The sequence below is a fragment of the Onychomys torridus genome, chromosome 4 (genome assembly GCF_903995425.1).
Source record: "Onychomys torridus chromosome 4, mOncTor1.1, whole genome shotgun sequence".
NCBI lineage: Eukaryota > Metazoa > Chordata > Mammalia > Rodentia > Cricetidae > Onychomys > Onychomys torridus.
Window position 1 is genome coordinate 116,948,847 of NC_050446.1, and position 15,857 is coordinate 116,964,703.

General features: G+C 47.2%; 1 protein-coding gene across 2 annotated transcripts; it reads left to right on the forward strand.

Moving 5' to 3' along the window:
* The first annotated feature begins 1,632 nt into the window (after window positions 1–1,632).
* LOC118583048 (WAP four-disulfide core domain protein 6A) lies at window positions 1,633–12,647 on the forward strand. Of its 2 annotated transcripts, none has more exons than XM_036186325.1 (4): window positions 1,633–1,792; window positions 2,818–2,949; window positions 5,130–5,297; window positions 12,628–12,647. In XM_036186325.1, exons 1-4 carry the CDS (start codon window positions 1,702–1,704, stop codon window positions 12,645–12,647), a joined length of 411 nt encoding a protein of 136 aa, XP_036042218.1. In that variant the 5' UTR covers window positions 1,633–1,701. The 2 variants fall into 2 exon arrangements, with proteins under 2 accessions (XP_036042218.1, XP_036042217.1); XM_036186324.1 differs by lacking the exon at window positions 12,628–12,647 and adding an exon at window positions 5,737–5,780.
* Window positions 12,648–15,857: the final 3,210 nt, after the last annotated feature.

Sequence of the window (15,857 nt, forward strand, 5' to 3'; positions counted from 1 at the left end):
ATATTGTTGACCAAAAAGTGGTCACTTTTATCTGGAGGAATTCTACCACAGTTTTTCAAAATACAAGCCATGGAAATGTCTCTTGCAGTTTCAGATGAAGTCTTAGGTGAGTCAAGTGTATTCGGCTGCAGCCAGCAGTCCCTGCCTCAGTCTCCCCTTGCATTGCTCATGTATCCACACTGCATCCACTCCCTCACTAATGCTCCGAGATTTGAGTTGAGGGAATGTTATAGAACCATCAGAGAGCCACTTGGTCCCTCCTGCAGCTGGCTCTGAGCCCTCGCTCCCCGTGGCCTCTGCTAACCTGCTCTTGTGACAGAGGCCCTCAGAACCCCTGCTTTCCTGTCTTTGAGATGCCACCACCTGCCCAGATGCTCACCAGGAAGCTTAGGTTTGTGCCCACCTGACCGTCTTTGCTTTTGACTGATGACAAAAGGAGATGAGTGGACAAGACAAGAGAGAAGAAGCAAAGGGAGCTGGAGGGTAGGGAACAGAGACTCGGCGGAGTCCCTCAAAAGGAGAAAAAGGAGGTACAGGGTAAACACACAGATGATAGCCCAGAGATGAGGACAAGACACAGCCAAGGCAGGATGCAGCTGATTGGTCTAGTGTCTGCCCAGCACGACTGAGGCCCCCAGCCCACTCCAGCCCCACCCCACTCCAGCCCCACCCCCAGCCCTGGTTAAACCCAGTGAGGTGACGCAGGTCTGTAACCCCGGCACTGGGGAGGTGGATGCAGAGGGAACAGAAGTCTCCCACTCCATAGCAAGTTTGAGACCAGCTTGGGATAGATGGGATCCTGTTTCAAAAGGAGAGAGGAGAGCAGGATAAGGATGGAAGGAAGGAAAGAAGAAACAAAGGGAGGGAAGAGGAGAAGGTAGAAGGAGAGAAACAGAAAAATAAGATGAGAATCTGGCACATAGGAGAAAAGTGAAATCCTAAAGGCAACAGACTAGGGTCCTGTCTGTGGTGATGATCTTGGTTGTCAACCAGACAAGCTGGGAATGGTAACCTCAGTTGAAGAACTGTCTCCTTCAGATTCGTTTACGGACACGGCTATGGGGGGTTTTCTGGATTTCTGATGGTGGAAGGTCTAGACCACTGTGCGCAGTGCCACACTGGATAGGTGACCCTGGGTTGTGTAAGGAAAGTAACTGAGCAAGCCAGAGGACACAAGCCAGTAAGCAGTGTTCCTCCATTGTCTCTGCTTCACTTTCTGTCCTCCAGCTTCCTACCTTGGCTTTCTTCCATAATGGACTGTAACCTGTGAGCAAAAATAAACCCTTTCCTCCCTAACTTGCTTTTCGTCTGTGTTAATCTCAGCAACAGAAAAGCAGCCTAAAAAACTCCCAATCTCCAATTTGCCCCTGGGAAAAGGGAGGTTCTAGAATCCACATAATTTTGCTAAGAGATTCTAAAAGACTCCAAGTAAGTGCACCCCTGTCCCCAGTAAACCAGAGAGCCAGAGAACCTCAGCTTGCAGAGGCCCGGACCAGACAGTCAGAGACCTTTCCTCCACAGCGTGCACTGTGGGTACAGCCAGGCCACTGATGGCCTCCGGGAGGGAACATGGCTGGCTCATGTCCAGAGTTGCTTGCTGGACTGTTGGGGCACAGAGCCACAGAGCCACAGAGCAAGGGCCGGAGCCACTGACCAGCTCCTCCTGCTTGAACGACTCCAGCCAGGCTACTGCTTCCTAAAATGAGACTCTGGGGACTTCTGACATTCCTGGTCCCTTTCATCTTCCTATGGGGCATCTGGGAACCTGAGCTGGCTGAGGGGTTCCTAATGAGTAAGTACTGGGGTGCAGTTCTTAGCATGGGGAGAAGAAACTTCCTGGGGTTAAACAGCAAGACACACTGCAGATGAGAGTGTGTCCCCAGGTGGGAGTGAGATGCTTGGGATCACTGTTTCCCACCATCTTGGGTGCTGGGTCTGTGGTAGTTGACTCTCCACCATCATAAGGAATTCTTCCTGGAGTTACTGGGACTAGTGTACATGAAATGGACACTGGGGATTAAACAGCCCAAGGGATTTCCACTGAAGGATGAGCCTCTCCCTAGCACCACGCCATCAGCCTCCTCACCTGCCCACTGCAGCTCCCCAGAGCTTTCCTGTATCCACACAGGACCTTACTTGTGTGCTAAAGAGCAGCCTCCAGGGCCCCTTTAAATGTGATGCATGCGGATTTCATCCTTGCCAGCTGAAACACGTTGAGCACTTGAAGGTAGTGGGGCAAGCGAGTGCTTAGGAGGCCCTGTGACAGGCACAAATTTTGGGTCCACTCCTTGGTGACCTGTGTGAGCCTACACAAGTCCACAGAGCCTCCCCATGCTCTGGGTGCCTCTGTTCACTGTGTGGAACACTGATAGGACTTCCTCAGAACTGTGCAGTGAGGAGCAGGAGGAAGGCCAAGTGCTCAGTAAGTCCTCCATTAGTATCAGTCACTGTTCTTTTAGCCCAGGCGTCTTGACCAAGGCTTTCAAACTTCGTTCCAGTAGCCTTCAGGACAACAATCTGGGCAAACAGTGAGAGCTACGGGGGCCAACCAAGGACAAAGCCAAAGGATCAGAACAGTCCCAAAGGAGTGGGTCCCTCTCTGGGGGATCCTGGAGGTGGTGGAGAGAGGGCTAGGGAAGGTCCCAGGGATTGGGAGCTGAGTCATTACAGGTGGAGATGAGACCAGTGCTGAGGAAACCCTGAGTCTCATGACAGTTGAGGGGCAAACACGCTTCCTCAGCTCTGCAGTGGTGCCTGGAACTGGGAAGAACATATCTCCTTCAACACCTCAAGGGGCCACCCCTTCTCCTTCTGTAGAATCATGCCCAAGAGTCAGAATAAAGTGTGAAATCGAAGAAAGAAATGAGTGTACGAGGCACCGACACTGTCCAGACAAGAAGAGATGCTGCATATTCAGCTGTGGAAAGAAATGCTTAGACCTCAGAGAAGGTACCTCTCTGACCCCCCGCAGCTGCCCCCAGCCTCCTGCTTCCACATTGCCCCACCCTCTGTGAGGGCTACTGTTCATTAAGATCCCATGGCATCTTCTACTTGATGCAGATCTTGTAGGTACTAGCCCGGGAGACCTCTCTTGTAACAGTTTGTCTATTTGAGTAATGATGTGGCTGATGTTCTTTTTCCTTTTTGAACCTCATTTTTCCTTCTTAAGATAGATGTGGGCAATGGGACATGTGACCCCCTGGCTACTCTCGGGTGCTGTTCTGAGATGCCAAGTAGCTAGCAAAGTCTCAGCAAACAGCAATGGCGTGCCTGGTTGCAGGATAAGCATGAGGCAAGTGTCCTGCGGTTCCTGGCTTGTTTGTCCAGGCCTCAGACTGACATAAACCCAGGACACCGTCCTTCATTGCTTTAGCCTTCCATACTCTTTCCTCTGCTCTATCCTGAGCTCCACAAAGGCCGTCAAGACTATCCACCCATTTTATCAGCCAACAAAATTTACAGGTGCTCATGGCACCCACGATGGACTCCACCTGCTCACTGTGGCCACGAGAGCTTTTCCTGGGAAAGCATATAGGACTTGGAATCTGAAGGATGGTAGTATGCTGGCAAACACAGGGAGGAGCAGCTTTCCAGACACCAGCAAGTGCTCACGGGAAGGCCCTGTCAGGAGACATGTGACAGGCCTGGAAGCACTGGCAAGTGAAGAAGGTGAAGCTGGAGGAGGGAGGGTGCCTGGAGGTCTGGACTTGACCCTCCCTGTGGTCCTAACCCCTGACTGTGCTCTGCTTGGGTGCTGGTGGCTGAGTCAGGGAATCGCTGGAAGGCCAGGCTGACCTCGACCTTGACATCCTCCTGCCTCAGCCTTCTGACGTCTGGGGTTCCAGGCATGCACCACTACACCTGGTGGGTCTTCTACATTAAACTCCCTCACCAGCTGTGTGGCATCAGGAGAGTCACTTCATCTCTGCAAGTCTACTGTCCCTACCTGCTCACTGAGAACAGTAGCAGGGCAGCCACACAAGAGGAGATGCTAAGGTGCATCAAATGCTAAACCCCTGGCATCGCTTTAATAGCGAAGTTGTGTGGCTGTGACGGTAGTTTACAGTGGGGAATCAGCTGTTCAGTAAGTGCTTAAGTTTGGGATCTTCCTTCCTCCCCCCTTCCTCCCCCCTTTTTTCCTCCCCCTCTCTTTTATCCGTTCTTTCTCTCTTTCTTCCTTTCTGAGAACATTCCTGAAATATCCATTCCTTGCCAAATAATCTGCTCAGAACTGCTGTTCCAAGCTAAGGCACGGTCATTGCCCATGAAGAGCTCACGTTCTCCAGCACTCAGAAAATATGGGTAAAGTCATGATAAATCTTCATCACAGACATAAAATGGATGCATGCACATCAGGGGCTAAAGAGTAGAACCAGGAGACATCAGAAAGGCATTGATGCCTGGGAGTGTTTCCATATTGGAGACAGGGTCTTCTGTATAGCTCTGGGCAGCCTTGAAATCACTGCAATCCTCCTGCCTCAGCTTCCTAAGTGCTAGGATGTCAAGCAAATACCATCACACCTGGCTACTGGAAGGATTTTGAAGAATGAATAGGAGTGTGCCTTGTTAGGAAGAGCAGCTCGAGGTTGAAGCCGTGTGAAGGCGTGCAGATGGGAGAACAGGGTGACTTCTAAGCATGAGTTTGAAAGGATGAGTGTTAGGAGCAGCAAAAGAGAGAAGCTGTGCAGAGAGAAGACATGGACTTCCAGGCTGGGAGGTAACTTTGTCCTGAGCTAGTGGATCAGTTACTCTGGAACCCGATGTCCAGTAGACTGGAGAAGTTTGAACTTGGATGGTGGCCATTCCTGGCAGAGAAGAAAGAAAGGAGGTCCATTCATGAGGCAAAATCATCAAGAAGTCATTGTTCAGATGCTGCAGAGAGACAGTGAAAGAGCTATGTGCATCTGTTCCTGTGACAGTCCTGTCCCGGCAATCAAAGTGGTACTCTGTGTTATCATCCTACAGATGAGGAAGCCAGGACCAAAGAGGCTGAAGCAGGTGCACAGAGCTCCCACTGAGCTGGAAGCACAGCTCTGAGCTGGACAAGGAGCAGTGGACAGAGGAAAGGGATGCAATTGTCCCCTAGGAAACAGGCATCCAAATATCTGTCTCTCATGCTTTCCCCACAGATATATGCAGTCTGCCACCAGATCCGGGCCCCTGTTTGGCTTACTTACCGCGCTGGTGGTATAATAAAGAAACTGAGCTCTGTACCGAATTCATCTATGGTGGTTGCCAAGGGAACCCTAATAACTTCCAGACTGAAGCTATGTGTAGAGTTGTCTGCAAAAAGAAACGTAAGTGTTCAAGGTCCACAGCTTGCATCTTTACTAAGTCTAAACAGATATCATCAATCCTTTCCAAGACCTGAGCAGTCCTGGGGGTGCAAGTGGAAGGTCCTGGGGAAGAGAGGACAGGAGGGAGGCGGTCGGCAAGGGGAAGCCTGCAAGTCTGAGGTGAGTCGTGGGAATAGAAAGGACACAGGAGCAGGGAGCTCCTGGACCAACTCAGAGCAGCAGCATGTGAGCTGTCATGGTCACCACCTTGGAACAACAGGTCTAAAGTGGAAAATCAGAAGGCATGATGGGTCACTCTGAGTGCAGCACTCATATCACCTCTGGTTTCCCTGCTGGCCTGAGGATGTGACAATGATCCCATACCTTTCCATTAGCGACAGATCTGCTTCCCAAGGTGACTGCAGCCAAGCATCTCCACCCTTACTCTTGTATCTTGCAGGCCAATATTCCTGGATATGATAAGGTTGAGCTGGAAGAAGCTCCAGGTCTTGGCTTCTAATCCGAGACTTTCTTCTGTGAGCCCAGCAGATACTCTGGATTGGCTAACACTGGCCAAGTCTTAGCCAGTAAGACTTTGGCTCTTCCCCAAACAGAACCCCAGAACTTGCTTATTTCCTTCAGATGTAATCCCTTTCATCCTTTGACCCCTTCTCAGTGTAAGACCCAATCACCTCTTCTTTCAGTGTTCTCATTCATTCCTATGAAGGCTCTAGTTCTTCCTAATAAAGGATCTTGTAAATTCTGATGTCTCAGAGTCTGAATAACTCATCTGCTGTCTGCAGGTGAACATCTGTTCACAGGCCTCTATATGATAATGCCCTCATCCATTCATGGCCCTCTGTATGCAGATGTTCAAATCTGTGTACATTCCTCTGTGTACTAATATCCCCATCTGTTTACAACTCTCTGTATGCAACTGTCCCCATCAGTTGACAATCCTCTATAAACAGGTGTTCACATCTGTCCACAGTCATCTGTATTCAGATGTTCAAATTTGTTTGCAGGCTTCTGTATGCAGATACCACATCTGTCCACAGCTCTCTGTGTGCACATTTGCGTGTTACTATATAGAGACAAAACTCTAAGGATCACACACACACACACACACAGTTACATAAATCCATTTAAGTTTCGGGGTAAAAAAAATCAATAATCAAAAATCTGTGGTGCTTCTATATACCAATAAAGTTACACAGGAGGAAAATTTAGAAAACAATCATATTTTCATAGGTAACAGCAAAACAAAACAAAGCTCTTCAAATCATCCAAAGGGCAAAAGTTGTGAGCACCAAAAGTCATGAAGCATTGATGAAGAAAATTAAAAAAAAAAAAAAACAGATATATGAAAAACTATCTTAGGTTCATAAATAAAAAGAATTCATATTGCCAAAATGTCCAGACTACTTCCAACCTGCTGTGGAATATTCCTTTACACTGTGTGAAGATGTGTCACTGTGATTGGTTTAATAAAAAGCTATACAGGACTTCTGAACAGAGAGAACTCTAGGAAGAAGGCAGAGTCACCTGCCAGATGTGGAATAACCAAGATGGGCATAATGGAGATGAGGTAACAAGCACATGGGAGAATGTAGAGTTTAAAATGTGGGTTAATTTAAGAGCTAGTTAGAAACAAGCCTTAGCTAAGGCTGAACTTTCATAATTAATAATAAGTCTGTGCCAGTTTTGTGAGTATTGGCCCCAAAATAAAAGTCCATCTACACCAATCATCTATACATTCCATAGAACAAAAGCATTTTCACAGAAAAAAGAATAAGAGGACCCAAACTTAAATTTCATTGTTGTCCTTAGCAACACCCTAGTGCATACTATTGTATACCCTAACTGGAACAGTAGGGTGTCCAGGGCCTGTTTCCCGCCATAACAGGAACGTGAATGATTGAAGATATCAAACAGCACTTTCCACTTCTGAGAAAACACGGCACTGAAGGAATCCTACCAGACTTGATAAGCACCTGCTACTCAATCATACTCCTCATGGCATTCAGTCCTGCTTTGGTTTGCCATACATGAGTGACTAGAACAAACTGCTCCTGCCCCGGCACCAATGTGCCCAGCACTAGCCTTAGAAATGGCTAGTGTGTGCCCTGTGGTGATAACATCTGCTCCCAGTTCTGCTCAGGAATGAACATGAAGCATTCAGGGCTGGGCACAGAGAACTCTTGCACTGAAGGACCTCAGTGGAACCGAATGACCCTACATCTCTATTACTTCCTCATTCTAGTAGACGCCACCAGGAAAACAATATTTGGTTGTTTCCAGGGTGCAGGACCCCTCATCTCTCTCTCTCCAGATGTTCCTCTTGGATCTACCTCCGTAACTAGAATGCATGTGAGAGCTTGGGTAATTTGGAAACAGGAGCATCCAGGCTAACTAAACCACATGTCTTTTGTCTCTACAAGTGTACAAACTGAAAGTTCTGATAAGGAATGAAAGCCGGGCAGTGGTGGTGTATGTCTTTAATCTCAGCACTTGGGAGGCAGAGCCAGACGGATCTCTGTGAGTTCAAGGCCAGCCTGGTCTACAGAGCAAGATCCAGGACGGGCACCAAAATAACACAGAGAACCCCTGTCTCAAAAAAAAAAAAAAAAAAAAAAAAAAACAGAAAGAAAGAAATTTTCAAAAACCACACAGTAGTATGTCATAACACAAATCAGCTAAAACTTAGACCTAAAGAGTGGCTGGGTCCAGGAGTGATGGAGCCAGAGCTGTTACACAGAGAAATCCTGACTCCAAAAACAAAAACACAGATGACTTTAGGGACTTTCTGTTACTTTGCTTCTAATATTTAGCATCTAACTCTCTTTCCTGGAACTGAAGAATTCTCTACCAGGGAAGTCTTGCTTAGAGTTAAAACCACGATTTCTGTTAGGGCTGAAAAATCCAGACTCCAGTCTTTATTCTTCAAGATACAGTAAAGAACACAGAAGCAGTGGGGCTGGGGAGATAAAGATAGCTCACTCTGAAGCCGCAGAATCCACCCAAAGCCAGGCACAATAGTAGCTCTTGTCTGAAATCCCAGGACTCCTAGAGAGAGATGGAAGGTGGAAATGGGATATCTCCTGGAAGTTTGTAGGCCAGCTAGACTGCTGTATGCAGCAGTAAATGTCAGGAAACCCTGCCTCAAATAAGGTGGGAGGCAAGGACCAACGCTCAAGGTTGTTCTTTGACCTCCACATGTGTGTCATGGCCTGCATGCGAGCAAAGTCTCTGTGACACACATACGATATGCACATAGAAAATGGATAACACAGAAACAAAATCAGCATTTGCAACATGGGGTTTATAGTCCCATGAATGTTGAAGAGTCAAGGGAAGAAGAGGAAAGTCGAGGTACTTTTCCTTCTAGATTTGGAAGCAGAGGGATCATTTTATTGGAAGAATCTCTGAGTTCATGGACAGAGCCTAAGTAAAACTGATACTCATGAAGAACAGAGAGTGGGATGTGTGTACTCCATCTTCTAGAATGTGCTGTGGCTGGATTCCAACCTCTCAGGGCTCTAATGATTTTTGGAGCACTGGGTGGAAAGGTGTGGCCACCAGGAGATGGTATCTAGGGAGAAATAAAGGAAAGCTGGTTTGGAGATGCCAGAAGAAGCCAGTGAAGGGACACCTAGCCTGCAGAGTCCCATCCCCAATACCACCGAGAACATGGGCTTGTTGCTGAGAGACTGTAAGTAAGCAATCTGCATATTTGTTCTCCCAGCCTCCCCTGCAGCCAGGAGGAAATAAGTACGCAATGTGGGTGATTGATCAGACTTTCCCATCTCTATAAGAGTCTCACTGTGTAGCTGAGACTCAAATTCTCTGTGTAGCTTAGGCTGGTTTAAAACTATGATCCTCCTGTCTCCACTGAGTGTTGTGATTATTGACACATGCCATCATACTGTACTGTAATATTATTAATCACGCTCTCGGTAAGTTTTTTCAAATGCAGAGCACATTACTTTTAGTTCATCACATCTTTACTTTAGTCCATTCCTGACTCTTCCTATTAATTTTTGCTCTGAAGACCCACCCTTCATCTCTGCTTTTCTTGTTAAATGTTGTCTAGCAATTCTCTATATTTACAATATGCACAATGTTTTCTTCCTTTTACCACTGGTTTCTTCCTTATTATCTATGCCAGTGTGTTACCTTATTAGGTGAAATGAACACATAATCAGTGTGATGATAAAAGGACATGGAGATGTCAGAAACATGATCATCTCAGATCTACTTGATTCAAGTCTAGGGAGAATTGCCTGATTCTCTCAACCTCCTACTCAAGGTAAATGCATTCCTGAATCTAGGCTGGATGTGGTGGTGCACACCTTTAATCCCAGCACTCAGGAGGCAGAGACAGGTGGATCTCTGTGAGATCAAGGCCAGCCTGGTCTGCAGAATGAGTTCCACAACAGCCAGGACTATCTAGAGAGACACTATTGCAATTAATCAATTGAAAAGATAAGCTAATGTGTGGATAAAAATGTATAGAGGGAGAAATGACCGAGTAATTTTGATGACAAACTCATTGGGAGAGCCATGAAGTTTCATGAACCACTATGTAGAAAGAAATATCTGAGAAGAAATAATAGCTCAGTTTTCATCAGAAACAAAAGGGTAACAGAAAGTATTGGGCTATATAGTCAAAGTGATTAAAGAGGAAAAGGCCATTAAATAATAATGCTGAAATCTTTCTTTTTTTTAGGCAGGGTTTCATATGACCCAGGCTGGCCTTAAATTTACTATTTAGTCAAGGGTGACCTTGAACTTGTAATCCTCCTGTCCCAACTCCAAGTACTGGGATTTCAAGCATAAACCACACCTTGTTTTTATACTGTGGTCTTGTTATTCTGCTTAAATACACTGACTGTGCTCCTTCTCCAACCAAGTGACAGTTTCAGATCTGAATCCCATAATTCCTTGGGGGCACCCAGGTGTGATTGAGGCAGCACCTGACATTACAATCAATGCAAGAGACTTGAGAAACGTCTCTTTAATGAACCAGTGCCACAAATCACTGGAACTGAACAGACCAGGGACACAGTCATGCCTCTAAAACTTGCTCTCTGTATGATGGTGGTTTAATCTTGCAAAATGGAGTGCTTCTGTATATTTTCTGTTGTATAACAAAATGCCTGAGACTGCATGCCTTATTTTAAAAGGGGGTTTACTTAGTTCAAAAACTTGGAATCTGAAAGTCCATGATGAGGCGGTCCCATTGTCCTGACTTTTGTCAACCCAACCCCGATTAACTGTATCACAGGATGGCTGGTGACATTATAGCAGGATTACATTTGAAAAGAAGAGGACATATGGCTAGATAGAAAGTCAGAGAAACTCAGGCTTGTTCTTTCCAAGGATTTATTTTACTTTCAGTGATGCATATGTATATGGAGGAGATTAATCACCTGTGTACAGGTGCCCACTGAGGCCAGACATAGTGGATTCTCTTGGAGCTAGAGTTACAGAAAATGTGAACTGCCCAACTTGAATGTTAGGAACCCACGTCAGGTCCTGTGTAAACTTCCTGGACAAACAGTGTGTGAAGTGTATTTTGTGTGGTGCCTAGAAACACAAAGGCACAGAGTTGGTAATAACTGCTATTCTGTTCTTGTTGAAGAAGGGACTTCGGTACTAAAATGGTAGCTCTTGGCTGTACTTGGAGTTTTCTCCAGTCCTGCTCAGGCCCGTAGCCGCTCAGACCCAAGTAAACACACAGAGACTTATATTATTTATAAACTGTATGGCATGGCAGGCTTCTTATTATCTAGTTCTTGTATCTTAAATTAACCCATTTCTATTAATCAATAAGTTGCCACATGGCTTGTAGCTTACCAGTACTTTACACTTGATTCTCATGGTGGTGGCTTCTCCTGACTCAGCCTTCCTGTTCCCAGGATTCTCCTCTCTGCTTGTCCCGCCTATACTATACTTCCTGCCTGGCTACTGGCCAGTCAGCATTTTATTTATCAACCAAATCAGAGCAGCACATTCACAGCATATAGAGCGATATCCACAGCAGTTAGCTTTGGAGGTCAGATCAGATATGTCCAGGAGAGAGAGACTGTGCTTTGCTAGGACTCTCTGTTCCAGCAACAGCTAGACCTGTGAGCAGCAGCAGTTAGGCGCTAGTGAGCAGGATGCAGGGTCAGCCCCTCCTCCAATCTCTTCTCTCCCTAAATAAGACAGCTCCAGGCTGGGCCACTGCCGGCAGACACCATGCAGCTCCAGGCCTCCTTCTCATTTTTCCTGATCCTCACCTTCTGCCAAGAGCTTTGCTCAGAACCAAGAAGAGGTTGGTATGAAATGGGGGGGTCTCAGCATAGACCAGGAAGCAAGCAATGCAGAGTCTGTTTCTCATCCAGCAGGACAGGCAGCCAGTTCAAGTCATTGACAGACACTGTCAGGTGTCTGCTATGCACTAGGCACCATCCTAGGAGCTGGAGTTTCAGCCACCAGCCAGAGACACTGCCTTTAAATTCTAAGGGGTGGGGGGGCACAGCATACATCATAGCATAATAGACAGTGAAGGAGACATAGGAAGAGGAAAGGGGACTTTAAAGTTTGGACTTATGATAGCTGAAGTGAGACCAAGGAGGAGAGGTGTAAGCTCAACTTTGACCTCCTTACAGGGCCAGGCTCCTTCCTGGGCCACTGTCTCTGCTGCAGCTTATAGTCTACAGGTGCAGGGGGATGGGGGTGGGGGAAGACAAATGAAGATGGGGGAGGGGGCACATACCCCACCAGGACGACAACAGCAATGTGGTGTATCCAGACTTTTTGTGAACAGTAGGATTCCCTTTACAAATACTCAGAGATGGCATATAGTTCAGTGGAGGAACACTTATTAGCATGCATAAACCCTGGGCTCCCCCAAGTCAGTAGCATCAGGAGTCAGGTGCTGGTCCTACTACTTACAAAAATCTATGCCTCAGAAGTGTCGTTTGGTCTCTCCGAATGTCAGGTTTTTCATAAGAGCCATGGTTGTGTCTGCTTTATTGATCAAATCTGATGTGTATCTATTTGTTAGTGTAACAGCTCTCAATAGCTTCTCATGAAATACTTTGGTCACATTCAGAACACACACACACACACACACACAGAAGGGGGATCATCTTTTGTTTGTTTGTTTTTTTGTTTTGTTTTTTCAAGACAGGGTTTCTTGTGTAGCTTTGCGACTTTCCTGGAACTCGCCTTGGAGACCAGGCTGGCCTTGAACTCACAGAGATCCACCTGCCTCTGCCTCCTAAGTGCTGGGATTAAAGGCGTGCGCCACCACCACCTGGCGGGGATCATCTTTATTACAGACAAAAATAAATAAATTAAGAGATTTCCTCTTGGCTTTAATAGAACCAACAGAGAGGGAAAGCAGACTGGCAACATTTAAAAGCAGGTGGGACTCCACCTCCTACTGAGTCACCTGGGGTCAAGGAGGATGCTACTGTGACCAGGATGTCACATGCCATATGGACATGCTCTCCCAGCCCCCGCTACTGCCCCAATCCGCTTCCATCTTGACTAGACAAGCTAATTTGCTCTTGTCCATTAACTTTTGTACCCAGCATGAGCCTTACAGGGCATGGACAGGAGAGAACCTGAACCTCTCCCCTGCCTAGGCTGCTGCCAAATTCCACCAAAAGTGTGTCCATCCACCCATTCATTCTACAATAAAGGAGATAGGTGGAGAACTGGCAGACCTTTGCCACTGGATTGTGCTGGCTTTGTGTCTTGGTTCTCCCACTTCCTGGCATTAGGACAGGCACTTCATCGCTCTGTAGTTTCCTCATGTGTCATGATAAGCCGTGATACCTGGAGTGAAGAGACTCACAGATGCACTTCAGCAGTGGAGAACTGGCCTGGCACACATGAGGCCCCTGGCATCTTCCCCTCTCCCCAAAGTTACCGTGAAGAGTAATTACAGGGATTGAGGAGACAAACGATTCTGTACAGTGCTTTCCTTGAAAGTATGAAGACTTGTGTTTGCTCTCCAGTACCTACATCAAAAGGAAAGGAAAGGAAAGTACCAGGCATGTGGCATGCTTGGCATCCTAAAGCTGGGGAGGCAGAGAGACACTGAACAGCCAGCTTCACCTATTTGGTGAGCCCCAGCCTAGTGAGGTACATGATTCAAAAAAAAAGCCAGAGAAAACAACACCTAAGTTGTCCTTTGGTGTGCACGTGGGCAAACACACACACACACACACACACACACACACACACACACACACACACACACATAATTGCAAAGATAAAAACACTCACATCTCACGTAGTAACAAATACAAAGAAACTTCTAGCACTCCTTAGAGGAGCTCATGGTTATTATTGCTGCTTTGTTGGGTTTTTGCTGAGAACTCAGGGGCAGGCCTGGCCTGCCTTGGGAACTAGGCCTGCAGAGTCAGTATGGAGGTTTGCTTTGCTGAGTCTCAATGCTCAGGAAGGAGAGGATGCTTAGGGGCAGCTCACCGTTATCCACTGAGTTTTGAGTTGTTGGACTTAACGGTGCTTTTTATTGGCTGTTTTTGTTTGGTTTTGTTCCTGTTGTTGTTGTGTTTTGTTGAGATGGGTCTCACTAGATAGCTCTGCCAGGCCTGGAGCTCTCGCTGTAGACCAGGCTGGCCTCCAACCCACAGAGATCTCCTGCCTCTGTCTCTCCTGAACGCTGGGATTAAAAGCATGTTCCATCTCCCCAAGCCCTTCTTAGTTGTCTTTAACCTCTCACTTAGCCCAAAAATGTGAACATTAGGACTCAAGAAACTCAACGCAGAAGAGATAGGTCCTTTGTCCAGGGCTACACAGTTAGTATATGTCTGAGTCCGACTTGAAACCCTGCTCTCAGATTCAAGGCTCGCCCTTCCCTGCAGTCTGTCCATTCTGGAACAGACTGTGAGAGGAGGCAGGAGCCTGCAGGGTCTGACTGCAGCAAATCACATCTGAGGGGGCAAAGGCGATACAGGGCTCAGCTCCTTGGCGTCACAGACAACAAACTGGAGACTTGGAGAAGCGACGGCTACACAGCCTCATGCCGTCGTGGGTGGCAAGGCTAGGATGTGAGTCCACCTGAGTCAAAATGCCAGGCAAGGGAGTTTCACTACTTGCAGAAGTGCAAACCTCGGCTTCTGTGGAGATGGGTGAGGTTGGGTGGGAAGAAGAGCCTATCATGGATGGCCTCAGCCTTGCACCTTGTGGCCACGGAAGCCTCCAGCAGAGGGGAGAGTAGCAGAAGGGGTGGTGATGGACGTGGTCCCCTTAATCACTCTTCTTCTTCAAGTGTCCAGGAAGCCCTTACCATCTCTATGCAGCCTTCCTGTGGAAAAAGGCCAGTGTGAAACCATGGTGCTGAGGTGGTACTATAGCACCAGATCTGGCAAGTGTGAGCGGTTTGGCTACGGAGGCTGTGGAGGCAATGAGAACAACTTCCCGAACAGAAATGAATGCCGGTTAACCTGCAGACGCTCCTGATTCATCAAGCCTGCCACAGCCCTCCATGAAGTCAAGTTCCCTAGGGGTCCCCTAAGGCTATTTGTGTGTGAATAAAAAAATGCATTCCTCTAAATACACTTCCCTAAAATCAATTCTATCTCAGAAATTGCGCAAATGTTAGCATCCTGATTAAAAAATCTTTCCTTGTAAAAAACAAGTACATTGGGAAAATTTAGAAGTGCCCCTCACATCTTAGCATGAATTACTGCCCCACCCATCTGAAGATAACAACTTCAAAGGGAGAGCTAAGCTGAACTAAAAGGGCCTATCTGTCACGTGAGAAGAGAACTGAAGAGCCCCGGTCCCAGGGTCCTTTGGTTTTCCTTAAGCAACAATTATTAATCGCAGAAAGGAGGGGAGGAAGACGCGAAGCCTGTCTGCTCTGCTATTTCAAGGATAGATGAGGCACAAAGCTAGGCAGGGACTTCTTTTTAAACCACAGGGTGGGGCCAAAGAGATGGCTCTGTGGGTAAGGGCGCTTGCCACCAAGCCTGACCACCTGAATACCATCCCTGAAACACACATGGTAGAAGGAAAGAGCCAATTTCTGCAAGTTGTCTCTTTCTGAACCTGATGCTTGCCATTTGGCTAGATTGACTGTCCAAAAAGGCCTAGGAATTAACCCGTCTCCAAGCCCACCCCCACCCACAGTGGCAGGGTTAAAGGTATGTATACTGCTGCACTTAAGTCTTATATACGGCTGCTAGGGATCTGAATTCAAGTCCTCACACCTGTGCAGCAGCCTCTTCACTGACAGCTTCTCAGCAGAACCCTGGCCTCTTATCGACTTCTCTGAGGACTCTGAGCAGCCAGGAAGCCTCATGAGCACGTTCTCCTAGCACTATGTCTGGCAGACAGACATGCAACACACCCTGGGATGAATCTGAGTGACTTCAGAGGCGTTCTCAACCTCCAAGAGGCCATGTTGGCTCCATGATCTTTGGAGACTAAGGAGCCTCACAGGATTAGTGCAAAGATCCACCAGAGAGATGCTAACACACCAGAAACACACCTGAATCCTTGTTCATGACTTCAGAACTAATCTTCCCCTGGATTTTGAACCTGGATGACCCA

Coding starts and splice junctions, on each gene's coding strand:
- LOC118583048 (XM_036186325.1), top strand. CDS start 1,702: ATGAGACTCTGGGGACTTCTGACATTCCTGGTCCCTTTCATCTTCCTA. Junction 1,793..2,817: donor GGCTGAGGGGTTCCTAATGA/GTAAGTACTGGG, acceptor CTCCTTCTGTAG/AATCATGCCCAAGAGTCAGA. Junction 5,298..12,627: donor AGTTGTCTGCAAAAAGAAAC/GTAAGTGTTCAA, acceptor AAATAAATTAAG/AGATTTCCTCTTGGCTTTAA.